This window comes from Oculina patagonica, chromosome 4 (genome assembly GCF_052425735.1).
Source record: "Oculina patagonica isolate OP01 chromosome 4, crgOcupat, whole genome shotgun sequence".
Taxonomy (NCBI): Eukaryota; Metazoa; Cnidaria; class Anthozoa; order Scleractinia; family Oculinidae; genus Oculina; species Oculina patagonica.
This window is the reverse complement of record NC_135761.1, coordinates 24,939,561-24,956,937: the sequence shown is the minus strand read 5'-3', so window position 1 is coordinate 24,956,937 and position 17,377 is coordinate 24,939,561. Positions and strand designations below refer to the sequence as shown.

General features: G+C 39.6%; 1 protein-coding gene and 1 long non-coding RNA gene across 6 annotated transcripts in view; one reads left to right on the top strand and one right to left on the bottom strand.

Moving 5' to 3' along the window:
- LOC144650012 (uncharacterized) overlaps positions 1-17,377 on the top strand; it is a 258,602-nt gene that overhangs the window by 96,380 nt on the left and 144,845 nt on the right. The window lies entirely within an intron of this gene.
- The window catches only part of LOC144649950 (uncharacterized), a 29,149-nt gene continuing 22,833 nt past the window's right edge, over positions 11,062-17,377 (bottom strand). For 4 of the 5 annotated variants that reach the window (XM_078509543.1, XM_078509544.1, XM_078509542.1 and 1 more), the window contains 4 exons: positions 17,091-17,270; positions 15,812-16,024; positions 14,582-14,731; positions 11,062-13,388 (listed from right to left, as the gene is read on the bottom strand). In XM_078509543.1, the coding sequence (XP_078365669.1) occupies positions 13,101-13,388; positions 14,582-14,731; positions 15,812-16,024; positions 17,091-17,270 (831 nt within the window). In that variant the 3' untranslated portion in view covers positions 11,062-13,100. Of the gene's footprint in view, positions 13,389-14,581; positions 16,025-17,090; positions 17,271-17,377 lie in introns of those variants that run through there. The other variant, XM_078509546.1, reaches the window with a different exon arrangement.

Sequence of the window (17,377 nt, the reverse complement as noted above, 5' to 3'; positions counted from 1 at the left end):
TAATGCCTGTCAAAGATGAAGCTACGATTAGTAATTTACAGGCCATGCGCATTTTTAGAGATTTTAACTCTCAGACATACAAGCAAATTTATACTCCCACCTTGGTACCCGGGGGGGGGGGGGGGGTATGAAACCCTTCGCAAGGTTTCGTTGTTATAACGCGTAGCGAAACTAATTTGCACTGAGTAGAAAGCCTTCAGCTTACTCTACATGACGACATAATTTCTGCTGTATGTGACCTGATATGACGTCATTAGAGCCGCCATCGTGGAACCTCCGCCTTGGATTTTACCATTTTATTAGAAAGTTAAAAAAAATGGATGTTGATGCAAAATCAAGCCAGAATGCTTATGGAATGTAAAATGAAACAAATCTTACAACTATTAATAAGGGAAAATGAAGAATATGTAAAAATTGAATATTTTTAGCCAGACCTTGTAATTATGGCGTTGCCACCATGGCAACGTCCAAAATCATGGACACATGGTTACATATCAAAATTTCCACAAGGAATAAATGAACAGCTACTAAAAGTTTCGGCATTATATAGTAAACTCTACCTCAAGAGGGAGGCACCCCGCCTCCCCTCCGCTGTACATCCGAGGGTTACGCAAGGACAACGTTGTTAAAAAAAATGAATGTGAGTGAAATGCACGAACAGTTTGTTGTTGAGATAAAAAAAATGAACAGCTTGTAATTCATCGCTTTTCCAATCGTACCAATCAATTTGCTTTTAAGACTGATATTTACTTGAGTTTTGAAAGTAGTTCCCATTCACTGAACATTCTCCTTTTGACAAATAAGCGTTTATGTAGTGTTGTAGTAAATAGATAATAAAACAACATACCGAGGCGACGCCAAGGGATACGACAAGTGGCCTCACTAGGTTTATAATATCATCTAAAGAACTGTCATTCTGATTAGCTTTAATATACTTCTGCAACCAGTTTCCCAAGAAAGCAGTACGATACACCAGTTTTCCAGTACAGGCGAGCAGCAATGCAAACATGATGAGGTTAAATATCAAGGACTGCAATTAACAAAAATATTAACAATTGACTCAGAATCTGCAGTCATACTTTAGGGTGATGCCCGGTCCATGCTGTACACTCTCGTAAATTGGTATGTTTTCGTATTCTTTTTAATTTCGACTTCGTTGATACGTCACAATTGGTAATAACGTACATGAAGTAAGAGTCCGCCAAACAAGTCGTTTCGTTAAGAAAAAAATGATGAACTGAAACGTCGGTTTGGAATAACGTCGAGGTTCTTCTACTCAAAGTTTTTTGGCGTAAATAATAAAGGGAAAAGTAACTAAGTTTTCCTAGAATTTATTATTTTGGCAAATGAACATAGTTCTGGCGTGTAAAGACTCATAAAAACATTGTAGGCGCAGCACAGACCGGAAACTACCTTAACTTAAAACATGTTCGTCGGAGAAATAAACTCATCTCATTTTAGTGAGCAGTATAACTGTCTATCTTTAAAATTGCAAGACGTGCTGTATCTGGGCGAGCCCGCTGGATGGGACAAAATGTAAATATAAAGAAAAATAAAATACAGTTGAATCCCGATAACTTGAACCTTCAAGGGAAATCAAAAAAAGTTCAAGATGTCGGGAGTTCGAGTTATCGAGGGTAAAATTAGTAAGAAAATGACCTGAAGGGAAATCAGGAAAGGTTCGAGTTAGTGGGAGTTCGAGTTACTGATCGAGGGTTCGAGTTATCGGGATTTTGTATATATAAAAGTTAATACTACAGTACAAACACCATCTTACGTTTGTACTCGTTTCGTGTGTTATTCTTCCCTACCGATTGAAGTTATATAGATAATTATATGTAGATTATGAAGTCAGTCCTCCAGGGGGCGCTTGATACGGCCAGAACAACTTTGCTTTTCAAAAGTTGGTTCCGTTACCAAGAGAAGATTTCTTCTCTTTATGTAATTCCATTTAACAAAGATTCCATTCTGCCGTGCGTCTGTGCAGTTATAGATCACAGACGACGTCAAAATGTGGCCAGAACAGAAAAGTGGTCCACGAGCCGTTAGGTGAGTACACTTTCAGTGTAAGCAAAGCCCGGAGCAACCGATGAGGAAAAGTTGTTTTCAGTTCACGATAAAGTTTTCCGTTGTCACGAAACACTGTTAACAAAATTAAATCAACGAGTCGACGAAAAAACTAACCTTTATTCCATTTGGAAAGTTGTTCAAATCTGTAAACTTTAACCTAGCTTAGCGTCCCAAGAGAAGCGTTCAATCACTATTCATTGAATTCGCGTGGCGTCGTCCAACTGTTCAACATCGAACAAACTCTCTTGCAGATTTCGATAATTTCTCGAATCTTTAACTGTCTACTTTAAACTTGTTTAGCCCAGTTAAATGTTCCGAAAGGTGATCGATACTTGGCGGATTGTTTCTCACTGTAGATTTATAATTAAGCTGAACTTGTTCGTTCTGTTGTGGCCCCGCGAGTTTTGAAAAATTTTGCCGACAACACTGATTTGGACTATGAACTCGGATGACGCTCGCGAGTCACACCACGCTGTGAGGTCATATGTGCCTCTGTACTCTAAAAGATAACAGGCGTCAACCAATCACAACGCGCGCCGCGCAGTAGCTCGGTTATTGTATGGAGATAGATAGATGCATCCGTGGACAAATGGATGGATGGATGATGGATGGATGAATGGATGGATGGATAGATAGTTAATATGGAACATAATAGCTAATTTAGTCTACAAATTAACTTTTTTACCGAACAGTTATGCGGTTCTAAATCTTTTTAGCGGAGCTCGCCGCCGGGCGCCGCCCCCTTAGGAACACTAATGAGTTAAACGCACCGGCGCGTACCGGCGTCGAGTCCAAGCCATGGGTAGAAGTGAAGCAAGACAGCCGTAACGCCTAAGTGAAAAAAAAAAAAAATCCTAACTAGAAGTATCGCCGCATGAATTGGAGCCATTCTCGTGCTTCGCCGCATCGCAAACATTCGAAGCTTCGAGAAATTTTATTGCTACAGTAAAAAAAAAAAAAGAAAAAGAAAAAGAACTTGACCCTCTAACTCACGACCTCCGATCCGCAGACTCACCCCTCAACTCAACCAACTTTTTTTTAGTCTACACCTCATCGCAAATTAGCTGACCCCCTTTTCTCTGCTGACTGGTCAGCTATTCTTGAACAAACCGCCATAAACAAGCCGCTTTCACTAGAAAAAATTTAGCTCCAGTGAAAAAAGGTTTGAAAAGAAAAAGAAGCAATGAAAAAAAGGCCTGAACAAGCGCAAAAATGGACATTGAGACAATCGTCGTGCTCTCTTCTGAGCAGCTCGGGGCTTCGGCTTCGGGTTGAATCATTTTTGCACGGGGTACTCGGGACTGAACTACGACCTCCGGATCGCACTGCACCGATTAGCTCTCTCGCTCGGTCCTATATCATGTACAGATTTGTGGAGTCTACTAACTGCTGCGAAACTATTTTCTATTGCTAGAGCAGATACTGTCTCTAAGTATCGTCCTGAGTTGTTTCCCCGCTTAGTTTTTCTGTCGTCTGCTCCGGTTCCGTGGCTTTTAATTTGTCTTGACCTATACCGCATCTTATCTTGGCCGCTTTTCACTAGAAATGTAGCTCCAGTGAAAATTAAAAATGGGGAGATCCGCTTTTAGGCTTGCCTAAATCTATATATTATGGACACTTACCATTACAGTGAACTCGGACGACCGTTTCCATTTGCTAAACGTAGGGACGCTAAACGTGTAAATTATCAGACAAAGAATAACCATCACCCAGCAAAATATTGTGACGAATTTGAAGAAGCTGGCTTCTTTGTCATCGATTTCGTAATAAAGGTAATTTTGATGAAAGTCATTCAAGTATTTCACAGTACTTGCCCATGCACAGATAAGAACGACCTGCAAAACAAGAAATCAGTTAAACATACAACCCTAATACACTGCAAAGTATACTGTACGTAAAAGGGAATAGTTTCTGTTCCCATATTTGAACTCAGGGTGTTTATTCCTTCGATATCATTAGAAATGGAATACTGATGTTAACTTCATACAAGTGGCCAACGACGGACTCGCCGTTTTACTTATACCACAGGTGTAAGGCTTGAAGCCCGAAAAAGAAACGCAGGGGATAGTGAGGGACTCTAACAAAAGCGGAAACGGCCGCGTTAACGTTTTATGGATGAGAGGAAGTTGTACCTTATGATATTTTCTCAGGAATTTTTTTGGAATTGGAGATAGATTCTACATATTTTTTTTCAAATTTAACGGTTCAAGATCATTAGGAATTTCGGCAAAGAATACGAGTCATAAAGCTACATAAACAAAACAGTTAACTGACTTACGGTTGGGTGATAAATCTTACATTTCACTCATGTGGTGCCAGATCAGAACATCACGTTCGAACAAGAGATGTAAAATCTACGTTGTGTCGAGCTCAAGCGACAAAACGCCCGATCTTATTGGTGCAGGAAACATAACCTTTAAGGCACAGATTTATGGCTCTCACGTAGTAAAGCTACGACAGTCTCTGACGGAACTGGACAAACCGATATGTCATTTGTGATAAGATACAACACGCCTTCCAGCAACATTAATTCTGGGCCCAGCGTCACAAGAATAAAATGCAACTAGTTATCAACATCTCCACAGAGAGTTTCAAATCTTGTCCTTCCAGGGCGAACATTGTGTGAAATAAAAACATATCTTGCCATTATCAGCCAGATCGGCAAACCTTATTTTTGTTCTTGTTCGACACTCAATAGCAACATCGCTTCAATTTCTACTCGAACATCAAAAACTAACACAACATTAGACACAAACTTGTTCTCAGAGAAATGTAGTACTTACAAATTCTGCAATTTTAATGTTGTACAGAGGAGACTTGAGAAAATCGGTGTCAATAGCCAAGTCAAATCCCCGCCTAGCCTGAGATTGTTCTTGATGACCAGGTGTGCTTTGATCATAAACCCGTTGTCCAAGTTGCACTGGTTGACCAGGAGGAGCCTGGGTCTGAATATCCGGTGAAACCGGAAGTTGAACTGGACGGCCATTATCCATCTGGAATAAAAAAAGAAGTAAAGTTGTATGACGCAAATTAAATACTTCAGTCGAGAAAGGGAAGGACATCTGAGTAATGTATCAGTCAATTCCAGCACCCCTCCCCTGATATTCCCCGGTCAATTTACTTGAGTTTAGCTTCGTACAGCGGAGAATATTAAGCAAAACTTACGCCATGTCGGGCATTTGACCATCGTAGAAACATTTGTCAGTGGTCAGCTCAAGCTAAAGGATTTCGTAATCCATTCATTTTAACTACGAATGTTTACATTACTCGCATCATTCCACGATTCCAACTCTGTCTTATTTGTTATGGTATCTTTTTACCTTTATCGAAAAACATTCAGGTGTAGATTCTGTGACAGTTGAGCGTTTTTTAATGTGTTATGTAAGAAACCTTTCGCAGATAGAAAGCGCGATTTCAGATTACAGGGCGCGAAATCAAACATCGGTGTTTTATATTTTTTTTTTGACTCCCTTTTGTCTTTAAAATCCGAATGGAAAAGGGTGTGGGAAATTTGACGGTCTGTGAAGCCTTCACCGGTGGGTTATTTGACCGTCTAAACTGTCGACAGAGCGGAGAATTTACCAATTTTTTCTCAAAAGTCAAGTGGCGGCCCCCAGGGTGAGGAGGGAAGGGGGTTGCCCGGGAGGAGGGTATAAGAAAATGCTTCTTTTTTCGTTGTTTACCATCTGAATTCCCTTTATTAAGGTTTACGTAAGAACTTTTAATATCAACGAAAACGCTAAAGCTTAAGCTAATATCACAACAGGCGGTGTGGGCACTGGGATCGCTATGCATTGTGGATGTAAAATTTTCAAGATGGCGGCGAAGCTGGGAAAATTTAGTAAGTTACAAGCTTCGTTTATCGATAGAATTATTTCTTTTCTGAGCTCCTTTTCTACAGTTACAAAAACTTATACTCACTAAGATTGTATCTCTGACAACAAAATAAGAAATGTATATTATTTTCAGCAAAAACGCGGACAACGAAAATTCGTCCCGTATGAGCATGTAATTTGTATCCGTCTTGTCTTGAGCTATAATTTTTCGTACATTGCACATTGAACGAAGAAATTGGTAGAAATTGTTTCTACAATGCTTGTTCTAAGCCAGGGTATAAACGCTCCCAAACGCTCCCCTCGTTGTGTTGTAGAATTTCCGAATTAATACAGACATGTTTTGGTGGCAAATATGGCTTCGAAGAGGTGATAGATACAAGAAGTGATCGCATGGTGTGACTCGTTTAATCATGAGATAGCGACGAACCGTTTCCTCCAACATTGTTTAGATTACCAGCGGTGCTTAAAATGTTTTACATCGGTGCATGGCTGATAGAAATCAACAGGCTAACCCAAACTAAATAAAAAATAAAGATTGAATAAATTGAATAAAAGTCTGTATGCTTGACTTGTGTTCATTGTTTACTTGTATAAAATGTGCCCATTGAAGACAGGTAATTGTTAAAAAAGAAAAATACACCAATTTGTGAATTTTAAAGGTGACGGCATGATAAAGATCATTAGATGACAACAGAAATACTCAGGGATTTGCTTATTTTGGTAGGCAGAATGTATACTGAGTGCTAAAATGGTCACCAGGTGAACCAAGGGCAGGGAAAACAGCTATTGCCATAAATAACTGGCATCAAAGCAAGTGCAGTCATTGAGATAAGTGCTAATATGTCAATGATGAGAGAATACATTCAGATGAGAGAAATGACTTGCAAAAAATTGCCTTAGATCACTACATTCCAAGATCCAGGTGCTGACACCATTTTATAATTCAATAAATGGGAGAGGGAAGGAGTTAAAAGGCATGAAAGAAGACTTGCATCATAATTTCTGATCTTGTTGCTATTTATAACACCTGCTAATGTAGGCTGATCTAAAGCTGAAAGGTTCATGAGTATGCTATTCACTGTTTTACAATTCGAGCAAGCAATTGCATGCTCATTTATGTGCGAACCTGTTTCAGGAGGTATGTAAACATGGGAATGACTTGTAGGCTTTTTGGGACATGTTTTGATAGCCTAATATAACAACGAGAGAACTAACTGAACATAAACTATGAAATTCTCCCAAACTCTCCTGGTGACTCCATCAGGCTGTATACCGTATTTATTCGATTAAGCGCCCAACCTTAAATAAGCGCCCACCCCCTAGGTAGGAAAACTTAACCAGCGCCCAGCCTCGAATAAGCGCCCACCCCTCCACCCCCCTTCAAAAAATTCTGAAGTGCACAAGAGGAGTACTTTGATTATGATTGAAATTAAGATTGAAATTGACTAAGTACTACTAAGAGACTTCCCTGAAGACCGACTTTTCTTAGTATTTACAGACACTTTCAATGAACAGTTTAAATTTTGCTTTGGTGCATCTTCATTATTCATTGTTTTGTACATGTTGTAAAATAAACTAACTACTGTGAGAAATGGCGAAAATTTAATAAGCGCCCAGCCTCGCCGAATAAGCGCCCACCCTCAAGGTCCAAAAATTTAATAAGCGCCCAGGGCGCTTAATCGAATAAATACGGTAAGCACAAATGCCATTTGCTGTTTCATGGCTATAACAAAACAGTTAAACTACTTTTCATAAGAATTGTACCAAAAAACTGGCAATGACAAATAAACATACAGTAAAATTCAGTTTTTCTTTTATTTGATTTAACACTTTCTAAACCACCTGTTACAAGTATTACTGAAGTGTTCTAGTTTAAAAAGAACAAGCCCATGGGAAATGTTGCTCAATAATTTTTAAAAAATGTATATGCAGGAGGAAGTCAAACCTCAACCGTAAATAACAAAAAAGAACTGCAACAAGCAGCAAAAAGCCTGGAAAAGCTTGTAGGCTTTTTGGGACATGTTTTGATAGCCTAATATAACAACGAGAGAACTAACTGAACATAAACTATGAAATTCTCCCAAACTCTCCTGGTGACTCCATCAGGCTGTATACCGTATTTATTCGATTAAGCGCCCAACCTTAAATAAGCGCCCACCCCCTAGGTAGGAAAACTTAACCAGCGCCCACTTATAAAGGATCTTGTTTATAACATTTTGTACCAACTTTTGATCAGTTTGTATAAACATAAACACAAGAATACATCAGTACAATTCTTATCATGCAGACTCGGTAGCTTATACAACACAAGGCAGGTATTAAATCAAGCCTTTTTAACGCAATATTTCTACAGTTAAAGCTCGAAACGATCAAATCGATTTCACTACTCAAGGTGGCACTGAAGTGACTGAACGGACAGAGAAGTCAAAACATTCGAACAGGCCATCTTACCTTGAGTTTGCTCACGATTTTTTTGGGATCACTGACTTTAAGGAGAGTCAAAAAAGTGCTGACTGATCGTGAATGATCGAACAAAGTGATATTGGGCCCAGGTATTGAGTCGTCTTGCAGTAGATGGTAGGCTATCGACCGCTATCGATGCACCGGCAGGGCAGATAATTTATCCTTCGCTCACATGGACCAACATGCGAATGTACGTATAAACAAACGGTATGTATCAAGAAGCGAAGACTGTTTTCGCAACCAAACTCGAACTTGTTTGTTCATTAACGTTCTTTTAAAGAAAACATAGCAAATTCGCTGATTTTCGCAGTGTATTTAACGAGTACAGCTTGCCTTCGTCGCCTGCCACGAGATGTGCACTTATCCACGACTTGACACAAATGACCAGAATTTTAATTTCGACCATGATGCATAGCGATCCCAGTGCGCACACCGCCTGATATCACAATAAGAAAGCTGTGTGGGTTGTCTGAGTACGTGATCCAATAATGAGATGCTAAGTGAAGCGTGTGCGTTACGTGTGCGGCTCATTCATATTATCTTTCTTTTTGCAACCCATTCTTAGACCTGCAGGTGTTGCTTCATAAGCCACGTTCACGCTTTTCCGACAACTTTGCACGAAATAGCTAGTCCTCCCGTATTGAAACGTGATCAAGCCGGAAGTACGTGAAACACGCCACGAACCTTTTCTAGCACGCATTTACATTTATACACTGCGATCCGTCCATTCATCCATAGCCGACTCGAGTATGTTTTGCTAGCGACTTTGAAGAGGTTAGTAAAATAATTTACTAAAGATAAAAGTTACAAAATGCGGCTTGTTTTGAAGGAAAAACTGTTCAACAAAGATCGATTTAAATTCTTTCAAAATATACGCTGTGTAAGAACCGATGCATCCAAGAATCAATTTCGTTAAATGTAAATGTTTTTAATTCTCACGCTATTGTTGGTGACTTGATAAACAAAACACTTAACGGACAACACGTACGTTTAGTGTCAAACTCGATTTTTGCTTAATTTACGTAGTTTGGCTGTTAGAGCAAAAATGGCCGGTATTTCTAAGTTCCCTGAAACCCCAGATAGTATTTAACGGCAAAATAATACCCAACAAATGACTGGCATTCGCCGAATATTTTATAATGAGAGATAGTGGCAACAGGCATCGTAGAAAAAATTCCTCGATAAAAACCCCTCAGTATATATCGGAAATGTTTTCTTCTCCACGCAAAATTTAAGCTGAATAAATTTGATGTTCCTTTGACCTGCACAATTTGTCGTTTTATCGGTGTTTTGGTCATATATTTTGTTTCTTGGAGCCAAAATTAAGTTCTTGTTATTCCAGGTACGCTAGTTGTAACTAGCAAACCGTTTTAAAACACCCTGACTTTCGCTGGGGTAGCCCAAGCGCTCAGCTTGGGATTTCTTATTGTAAGCCTCTTCGACTTTGTAAACACTCTGAATGTGCAAGTGCTAGGGTAACCCCGTGCTAGGGTAACCCAAGCACTAGAGGTACTCTACCTTTTTGTAATAAGTATTGTTGATGCAATATGCTTACCGTATTTTCTTTTGTGAAGTCTTTATAAGTACAGTTCAACGACAAATATTGTAAGTTGAAACCCTTATTTTCTTTTGTGCATGTGAAGTCTTTCTGAGTACCGTTCAGCGAAAAATATTGTAAGCTAAAACGCTTGCTGTAGAACTATTATTCCGTCCATCGAGTTGCGTCCGACTTTCATGTGCGTTTTCCTGTTTTCGACGTATATGCAAATTTTTCAGTGGGTAACCTCGCTTTGAAGTTTGAATCCTTGCTTTTTGAAGCACGAGTCATGCAGTAACTCACGTGTCGCCTCGTCTTCCGGTAAGTTGTTTTGAATAGCCGTGCGGTTTTGCGGTCAAAGATCCTGACGCTTTTGTCGTTGACGTCCTGCACATAGTCATGCGTGTCGTCGCTTTCTTGCTTTATGTTGTCACTTGCTCAGAATCTGATCATGTAATCAACGCATTTTATTTGCTATTGAAAATTTACTTTATCAGGCACTTGGAGTGGTCGCCTCAATGGGGTTTATTTCTAAAGAAAATAAAGATGGGGGACTCCAAAGCTGACCACAAAAGGCATGTTCAGTTTAACCACATGCAGCCCAAGCTAACGATAAAAGCCACCGACAGTACTCTAAAACTCAGGGACCCGGAGAGGTTGGTTTTTCTACCGGAAATAAAAGCTGGCGTTTAAAAATCACGTGCCGGTGGTTTTCTATTTCCTGTAGAAAATCGACCTCTCCGGGTACCAAAGCGTATTTAAGGGTTAGTAATAATATCGCCATGTCCTCCACCTCTGAGGTCGATTTTGTCGCCCTGAAGCCATTTTGTGTGTGGTTTGATGGGCCGCGCATAACAAGAAAAGCAAAAATCGCACTTTGGAAGAATTTTCTACGCTTCACTAGAGCACTCGGAACCAAATGGACAACGAAAGGAAATAGAAATTACCGGAGATAACGGTGCTGGAAATTCTGTAGCGATTTGACCCATTTCACGGAAGATATTTCACTTCGAGTGAGATGCTGTCGAAAATAGTTTACAGCCTTGGGAATATTTAATATAGTACACGTGTTCAAAATTTTGCAAAGCAATAACTCGTCCAAATCGCTTCAAATTGGCTCGAGGAGCTGGCAAACAAGAAATAATACGACACAGCAACAGTGTAAGTCAATTTTATTCATAAAACGTTCGAATTTCTATATCGTTAAAGAAAATTGTTTCATTCCCATACAAATTGATTGGGGTTTTGCTGGGACCGGAAAGGAAAATAATAACTAGGTAATGACAACGTAAGGTTCCATGGTAATTTGGATTATTTTTTGTACATATGCAGAATTGTGGAAGATTACCATGGACATTTTATAAAGCCCTGCTTGTGCCATTTTATGGACATTTTATGGACATTTTGTAAAGCCCAGCTTGTGCAAATTTATGGACATTTTATGAAGCCCCGCTTGTGTCAATTTATGGACATTTTATGGACTTTATATGAAGCCCATTTGTATCATTTTATAGAGTTCATGTGTAGTTCATAAAATTTCTTACGTGATTCCGGTACGTGTTTCAAACGACAGAGTGCATGTTCATTAACCGGCTCAGTTTAAAGCTTACCGAGGAACACGTGCATTGTAAAAGTTACACTACCAGACTGGATAACTCTTAAAACCAATCTTTTGTTTTTCGGACACCCCACTCACAAAAAAATCAGCACTACTTTCTTAGTTCTTACAATAACAATCTATAGCTTCAAGGACGGGCACTAAACGCACGTCCAATTATTTAGTCAACTGCAGTTGTCGGGTCTTAGTGATTTTTTCCCTCTTTATCACCCTCTCTCTCTTTTTCGCTCTGTATTCAGTACTGGTTTGGGGACATGAGGATGTGAAAATTTTACAGAGATTTTATGATGTTTTTTTGAACCAATTCATTTGGTAAATGTACAGAGATTTTGTTACTTATCTTAAGAATTTATCATTTACAGACATTTTATGTGATAGTACTAAGCACAGTAAAATCTTTGTAAATTTATATTTACAAACATTTGTGTGATATTTTTTGAAGTCTGTAAATTTTTAGTCTTTTCGTCTAATCCCTGTTGCTAGAATTTACTAACATTTTACTAACTTTCTTTCAAACACAAGACAGAAAAACCATATAAAATGTCTGTAAAATTAATTTACAAACATTTTGTCTTTAACAGGCAAAACTATTAAGTCTATAAATTAGAGATTTACAGAAATTTTATAAAGTCTGTAAATGGGTCAAATGTTCCAGCGATTGTCGACCGCGGGCCCACCCAGAACAACGACAGTGGGTCATCTTGGCACTCCCTGAAGAAGGACAGTAAAACTGTCCGAAACTTCGATTTAAAAATACGTTTTAACACCTCAAGGAAGTCCTGTCTAAACGTAAAAAATAATTTTATTTTACAACGTTTTTCTTTTGTCTTAATTATAAGTTACTGGTTAGGAGGTGTTTTAATTTTTCTTGGCCAAAGACTTCTATTATATTACCCATCTCTTTCTCTACCAGCTAGCTGCCACACAAATGTCTTTCATTGCTGATTAACTGAAACGTTTAAGTACATATCTAAAAAATTCCTTTTCTCACAAAGAGTTATTCTTACGGTAAGTGCTCAAGTTGCTGACATATGAAAGACCAAATAAATCTGTTTCAGCTGTAAATAACAGACAAAAAACACACAATGCCACTCTTAAAGCTGCAAAAAAAGTAGCGCTGCATTTGTAAATTTCTGTCTGATTTGACAATGAGACTACAGTTGAGTTAAACAATCTAATTGGTTTATAATGGCGTTTTTAAGACGGAGTCTCCAAGGAGTTGAGGGGCTCCAGGGCTCCGGAGCTCAACTAAACTGTACTACAGGCTCTGCGACTAACGCGCACACATCTCTTTTAAAATATATTGTTTTGATATGCAAATCAGTTTTGGTGCGTCTTCAAATGTCTAGTATTCACTTGGACAACACAGATATATAATGATATACGACCATAGTATTTCGGAGAAAATTTATCTCCTATTTTATCTGTAAGCCTTAGAATTTAAAATTGTATTGTATAGTTTATCTTTACCCCTTTATTGTAGTGGTGTATTCTATTCTATTCTATTCTATTTTATTCTATTTCCCTTTGTTCTGTTCTTTTCTATTCTAACAGTATGCTGCGGTTTGCAAAAATGTTAAACAAAGCTATCAACGTAATGAACCACTGCGGGTTGTCGCATATGTGTATAAGGTGCCTGGTCAGGTGCGGGTTGTTGCAGTTGTGTATAAGGTGCCTGGTCAGGTGCGGGTTGTCGCAGTTGTGTATCAGGTGCCTGGTCAGGTGCGGGTTGTCGCAGTTGTGTATCAGGTGCCTGGTCAGCTTGCTGTGGGTGACGGACTTCCTCCGCTCTTTGTTTCTGGTACAACATGCAAAGGAGGCAAATATCCAATACGAAAATCAACCAGGAGATGTAACCAAAGCCCTGTCAAAACAAATAACATGAACTATGTGTAACTGAGCCTTAATAGTAAATGTATCCAGTCATCATTTAATTTCTATTTCAAAGTGACAGCAAAAAGTTAAACATAGCTTAACTTAAAGCCCTTGAGAATAGAGACATTGATGGCTGAGAGGTCAACAACCTATGTTTCTTTAATCAAGTCATTTATCTGTCGGACTACAAAGAGACCCAGTACAAAATTAATTTGTGCTTATGAACAAAACTGGTAGGTTAGTACTAGAAAATGGAATTTTACAGCGTTAAAGATAACTGTATGGGAGGCGCGGTGGCCTAATGGTTAGTGCGCCGGACTCCGGATCGAGCGGTCCAAGTTTGAGCCCCGGCCGGGGTCATTGCTGTTTTCTTGGGCATGACACTTTACTCTCATAGTGCCTCTCTCCATCCCGGTGTATAAATGGGTACCGGCGACATAATGCTGGGGGGGGGGGGGACCCTGCGATGGACTAGCATCCCATTCAAGGGGGAGTAGAAATATTCCTAGCCGCTTAATGCTACGGGAACCGGGATAAGCTCCGGCAGTGTGGACCACATGGCTCGTGGCTTCCCCTAAAGATAACTGTGTAGTCAATCATTGATGTCATTCCTCGTGGAGTTGTGGAGATGTCTCGAAGACAAAGGCAATATTGAAACAACTAAGGTGTTCAAAAATGAGGGGGAGAAGTGAAATAATTAAATGGGGGGTCGGGGGGGGGGGGGGGAGGCAAGCACGAACTGAGAATGGACCAGTTTCCAGAACGAGGGCAAAGTAACGATGGGATTTAGCTTCCATTAATAGGCTAAACAAGGTGTTGATGGCCTAGCTTATATTCTCCAATTAAAAGGTTTTGTTCTGTTCTGTTATGTTCTGCTCTGCTCTGCTTTGTTCTGTTCCGTTCGTTCATGTCATGTCATGTCACGTCACGTCATTTCATGTCATGTCATGTCATGTCATGTCAAGTCATGTCATGTCACCGTCACGTCACGTCACGTCACGTCACGCCACGTCATGCCATGTCATGTCATGTCATGTTTACTGATAGTCACGGCATTCGTGGTGGCGATTGCCTGGCATGGCTAGCAAGTCGTTTTCGTCGTCTCTGCTCTCGTGGTTTCTTGACCACTGTTTAAAAGTTACAACTTGGTTCAGTGTATTTACAGATGCGATATATACTTACTAAGCCAGTCAGAAGAGCTATAGCCGGCCAACTGTTGTAATCTTTTACTGACAGACTTTTGTATTGCTTTCCCAAGTCGATAGCCCGTGGTGTTAGGAAACCGCAACAAGTGATCAACAAAATGAACAGGATGAAGTGGATAATCAACGTCTGCAAACATTTCAATATATATATATTTATATATATAAAGACATAAATTAGAACATGACAGACATGTGAATCTTGATCCCGGTAGCCTGTAGTGCAGGCGTTATCCCTGGGTGCGCGTAGTACTAGTTCGCAATCGAGTAGATTCGCCGCCATCACTCTACTAACCTAGGGCACGTTTCTCCTATCCCCGATCACGGAGGCTTCAAACATCGCAGCGAGGTTGAACGGGATGCTCTCCGCTTGATAGCGCGGATTATAGTGGAGGACAAATGTGTAAATGCCCATTTATTATTATTATTATTATCATTATTATTATTATTATTTATTATTGTTTTTATTAGACAGGGGAGCATACAAAAAAGGGACACTTCGGTGACAAACGTGACAAAACGAATCAAATCGTCAAAACTTTGATTTTAAACTTTAACGTTTAGTCTTTGTCTTGGCAGCTATTTGCATATAACTTATTCATTTCTAGCGAGAAATTTCAACCCTAGCTCGTGCGTTCCTCTGTCATTTTTGACTGGTTCGTTTTGAGCATGAGCATCCTGAACTCTCTCTTCTTCCGCCTGGGTTCAACACCTATATATGAGGCGGGGAAGGGAGAGTTTACGGTCTAGACTAGACTAATTCGATTATGTTGATGATGAAGATGACGACGACGATTCACCCAAAACAGCATTAGGTTTTCTATGCGAGCCATTCCCTTATAAATTAAAAGGAACTATTTTTTATCGGAAGGAGACTTTTTTAAGCTTTATGCTGATACATAGTTTGTGGTGCTAACATTGAGTAAACCACTAAAATTGAGTAAACAAATATGTCCCAACTGGCAGGAGGAAGACCAGTTGGCTATATACAAAGCGTGATCGAGAATTTGATCTCAGGACGCCTGAGAACAAATCCAGCCAGTGGCAGGGTGGAAGGATTGAACCTGGTACCTCCAGATTACAACACCAGCGCCCTAAACCACTGCCTCCTCGTGTTTTTGGCTAAGGAAGCGTTACTATTTGAGATGTGGGTTGTCAATTCAAAGTTCAGCCTTTTTTCAGTTATTAATCAAACTGTGCTGTGATTTACCGTCAGAGTGCAGCGGGAAGGGAGACTGTAAAGTTTGTCCAAACGTAATGCGAATGACAAAGCCAAAATATTGGCCATCACCCAGCAAAGGACTGTGACTCCTTTAAAGAAATCTGCTTTTAAATCCTCGTGGATTTCGTCTGCCCTGAGAGCTATGTCCAAGGCAAAATCAAAGTAATTTACGATGCACACCCATGCCACAAACAGGAGAACCTGCAAATTGAAATTTATATATATATATTAATATATATGGCAAGAAATAAGTCAGATCACTAAAATTAATTAATTAATATAAGATGGCGCCAAGAATCGAGACCAGAGTTTACGTTAAGCCGACAAACACGGGGCTCCTTCTTCATTACCAAAGCCATGTTGATAGTCGATACAAGCGCTGCCTAATCACCACTATGCTCGATCGAGTTTACCGGCTGCGTCTGATTGGTCCTATTTTTCACAGGAATGTGATCGGTTGAAGGATGTGTTCTCAAAACGTAAATACCCGCAGCACTTATTCAACTCAGTTGTGAAGCGCTTCGTTGATTCCAAAGTATCTGACCAGCAGTACACCCCCTTGCAACACGAGAAAACGAGCACGGTTCGAGTCGTTCTCTCCTTTAAAGACAAAGACTCAGCGAATATTGTTAAATAGCGTCTTAACAACCTAAGCTTAAAGACCAAGACCGTAATCCAACCACTTTTTGTCAGCCGGAAACTACATGAAGGCCTCAAAGTGCAAGAAATCAAGCCAGGCATTGTTAACCAACAATGTTTAGTTTATAAATTTCAATGTGGCCTGTGCGATGCAGGCTATGTTGGTTACACTCGGGGCCACTTGCACCAACGTGTTGACGGACATAAACAGAAATCGTCGTCCATTTACAAGCACTACGTGGACGATCACAATGTTCCAATGCCTGCGTCTCTATTAAATCAATTCCACGTGCTTGCAAAGTGTAAGAACAAAATGGATTGCCTAATCAAAGAGATGCTTTTTATTCGCAAACTTAAACTAATACTAAAAGTGCAAACGGACTCCGTGCGTGTAAAAGTTTTCACCTAAGAATTTTTTGCTTTATGAAAATTAAGAAACTCTTAAGCTCTTTAATTGACATTGCATATTTAATTTTATCTCAGTCTTGATAATGGCATCAAGATGATGCCGAAACGTCGACTTTTTTCTATAATATAAGGTTGTACAAAAATGGAATTAAGAATTTAGAAACTACAAAATCATATAAAAACGAAATTAATTCCTAATTGTGAGATTTCTAGGACTTACAATTTCTGTCAATTTCACATCAAACACTGAGGATTGCAAGTAATTGGTGTTCACATTTTCGGCTCGTTTCTGGGGAGGTCCTTGGTCGGAAGATGCTTCCTGTGCTCGCTGGGTCTGATACAACTTGTAGTTCAACACCATATCCACGAAGAACAATAAACAGGATGAAAATCCAAAGGCCTTTAAAATAAAACAAAAGGAGAGATGTTGGCCATGGTAACAGGACTAGGAGGAGTGCAATTAAACACGCAATTAAATGGCTCTTAAATAACATCGTAGTCTTTCTT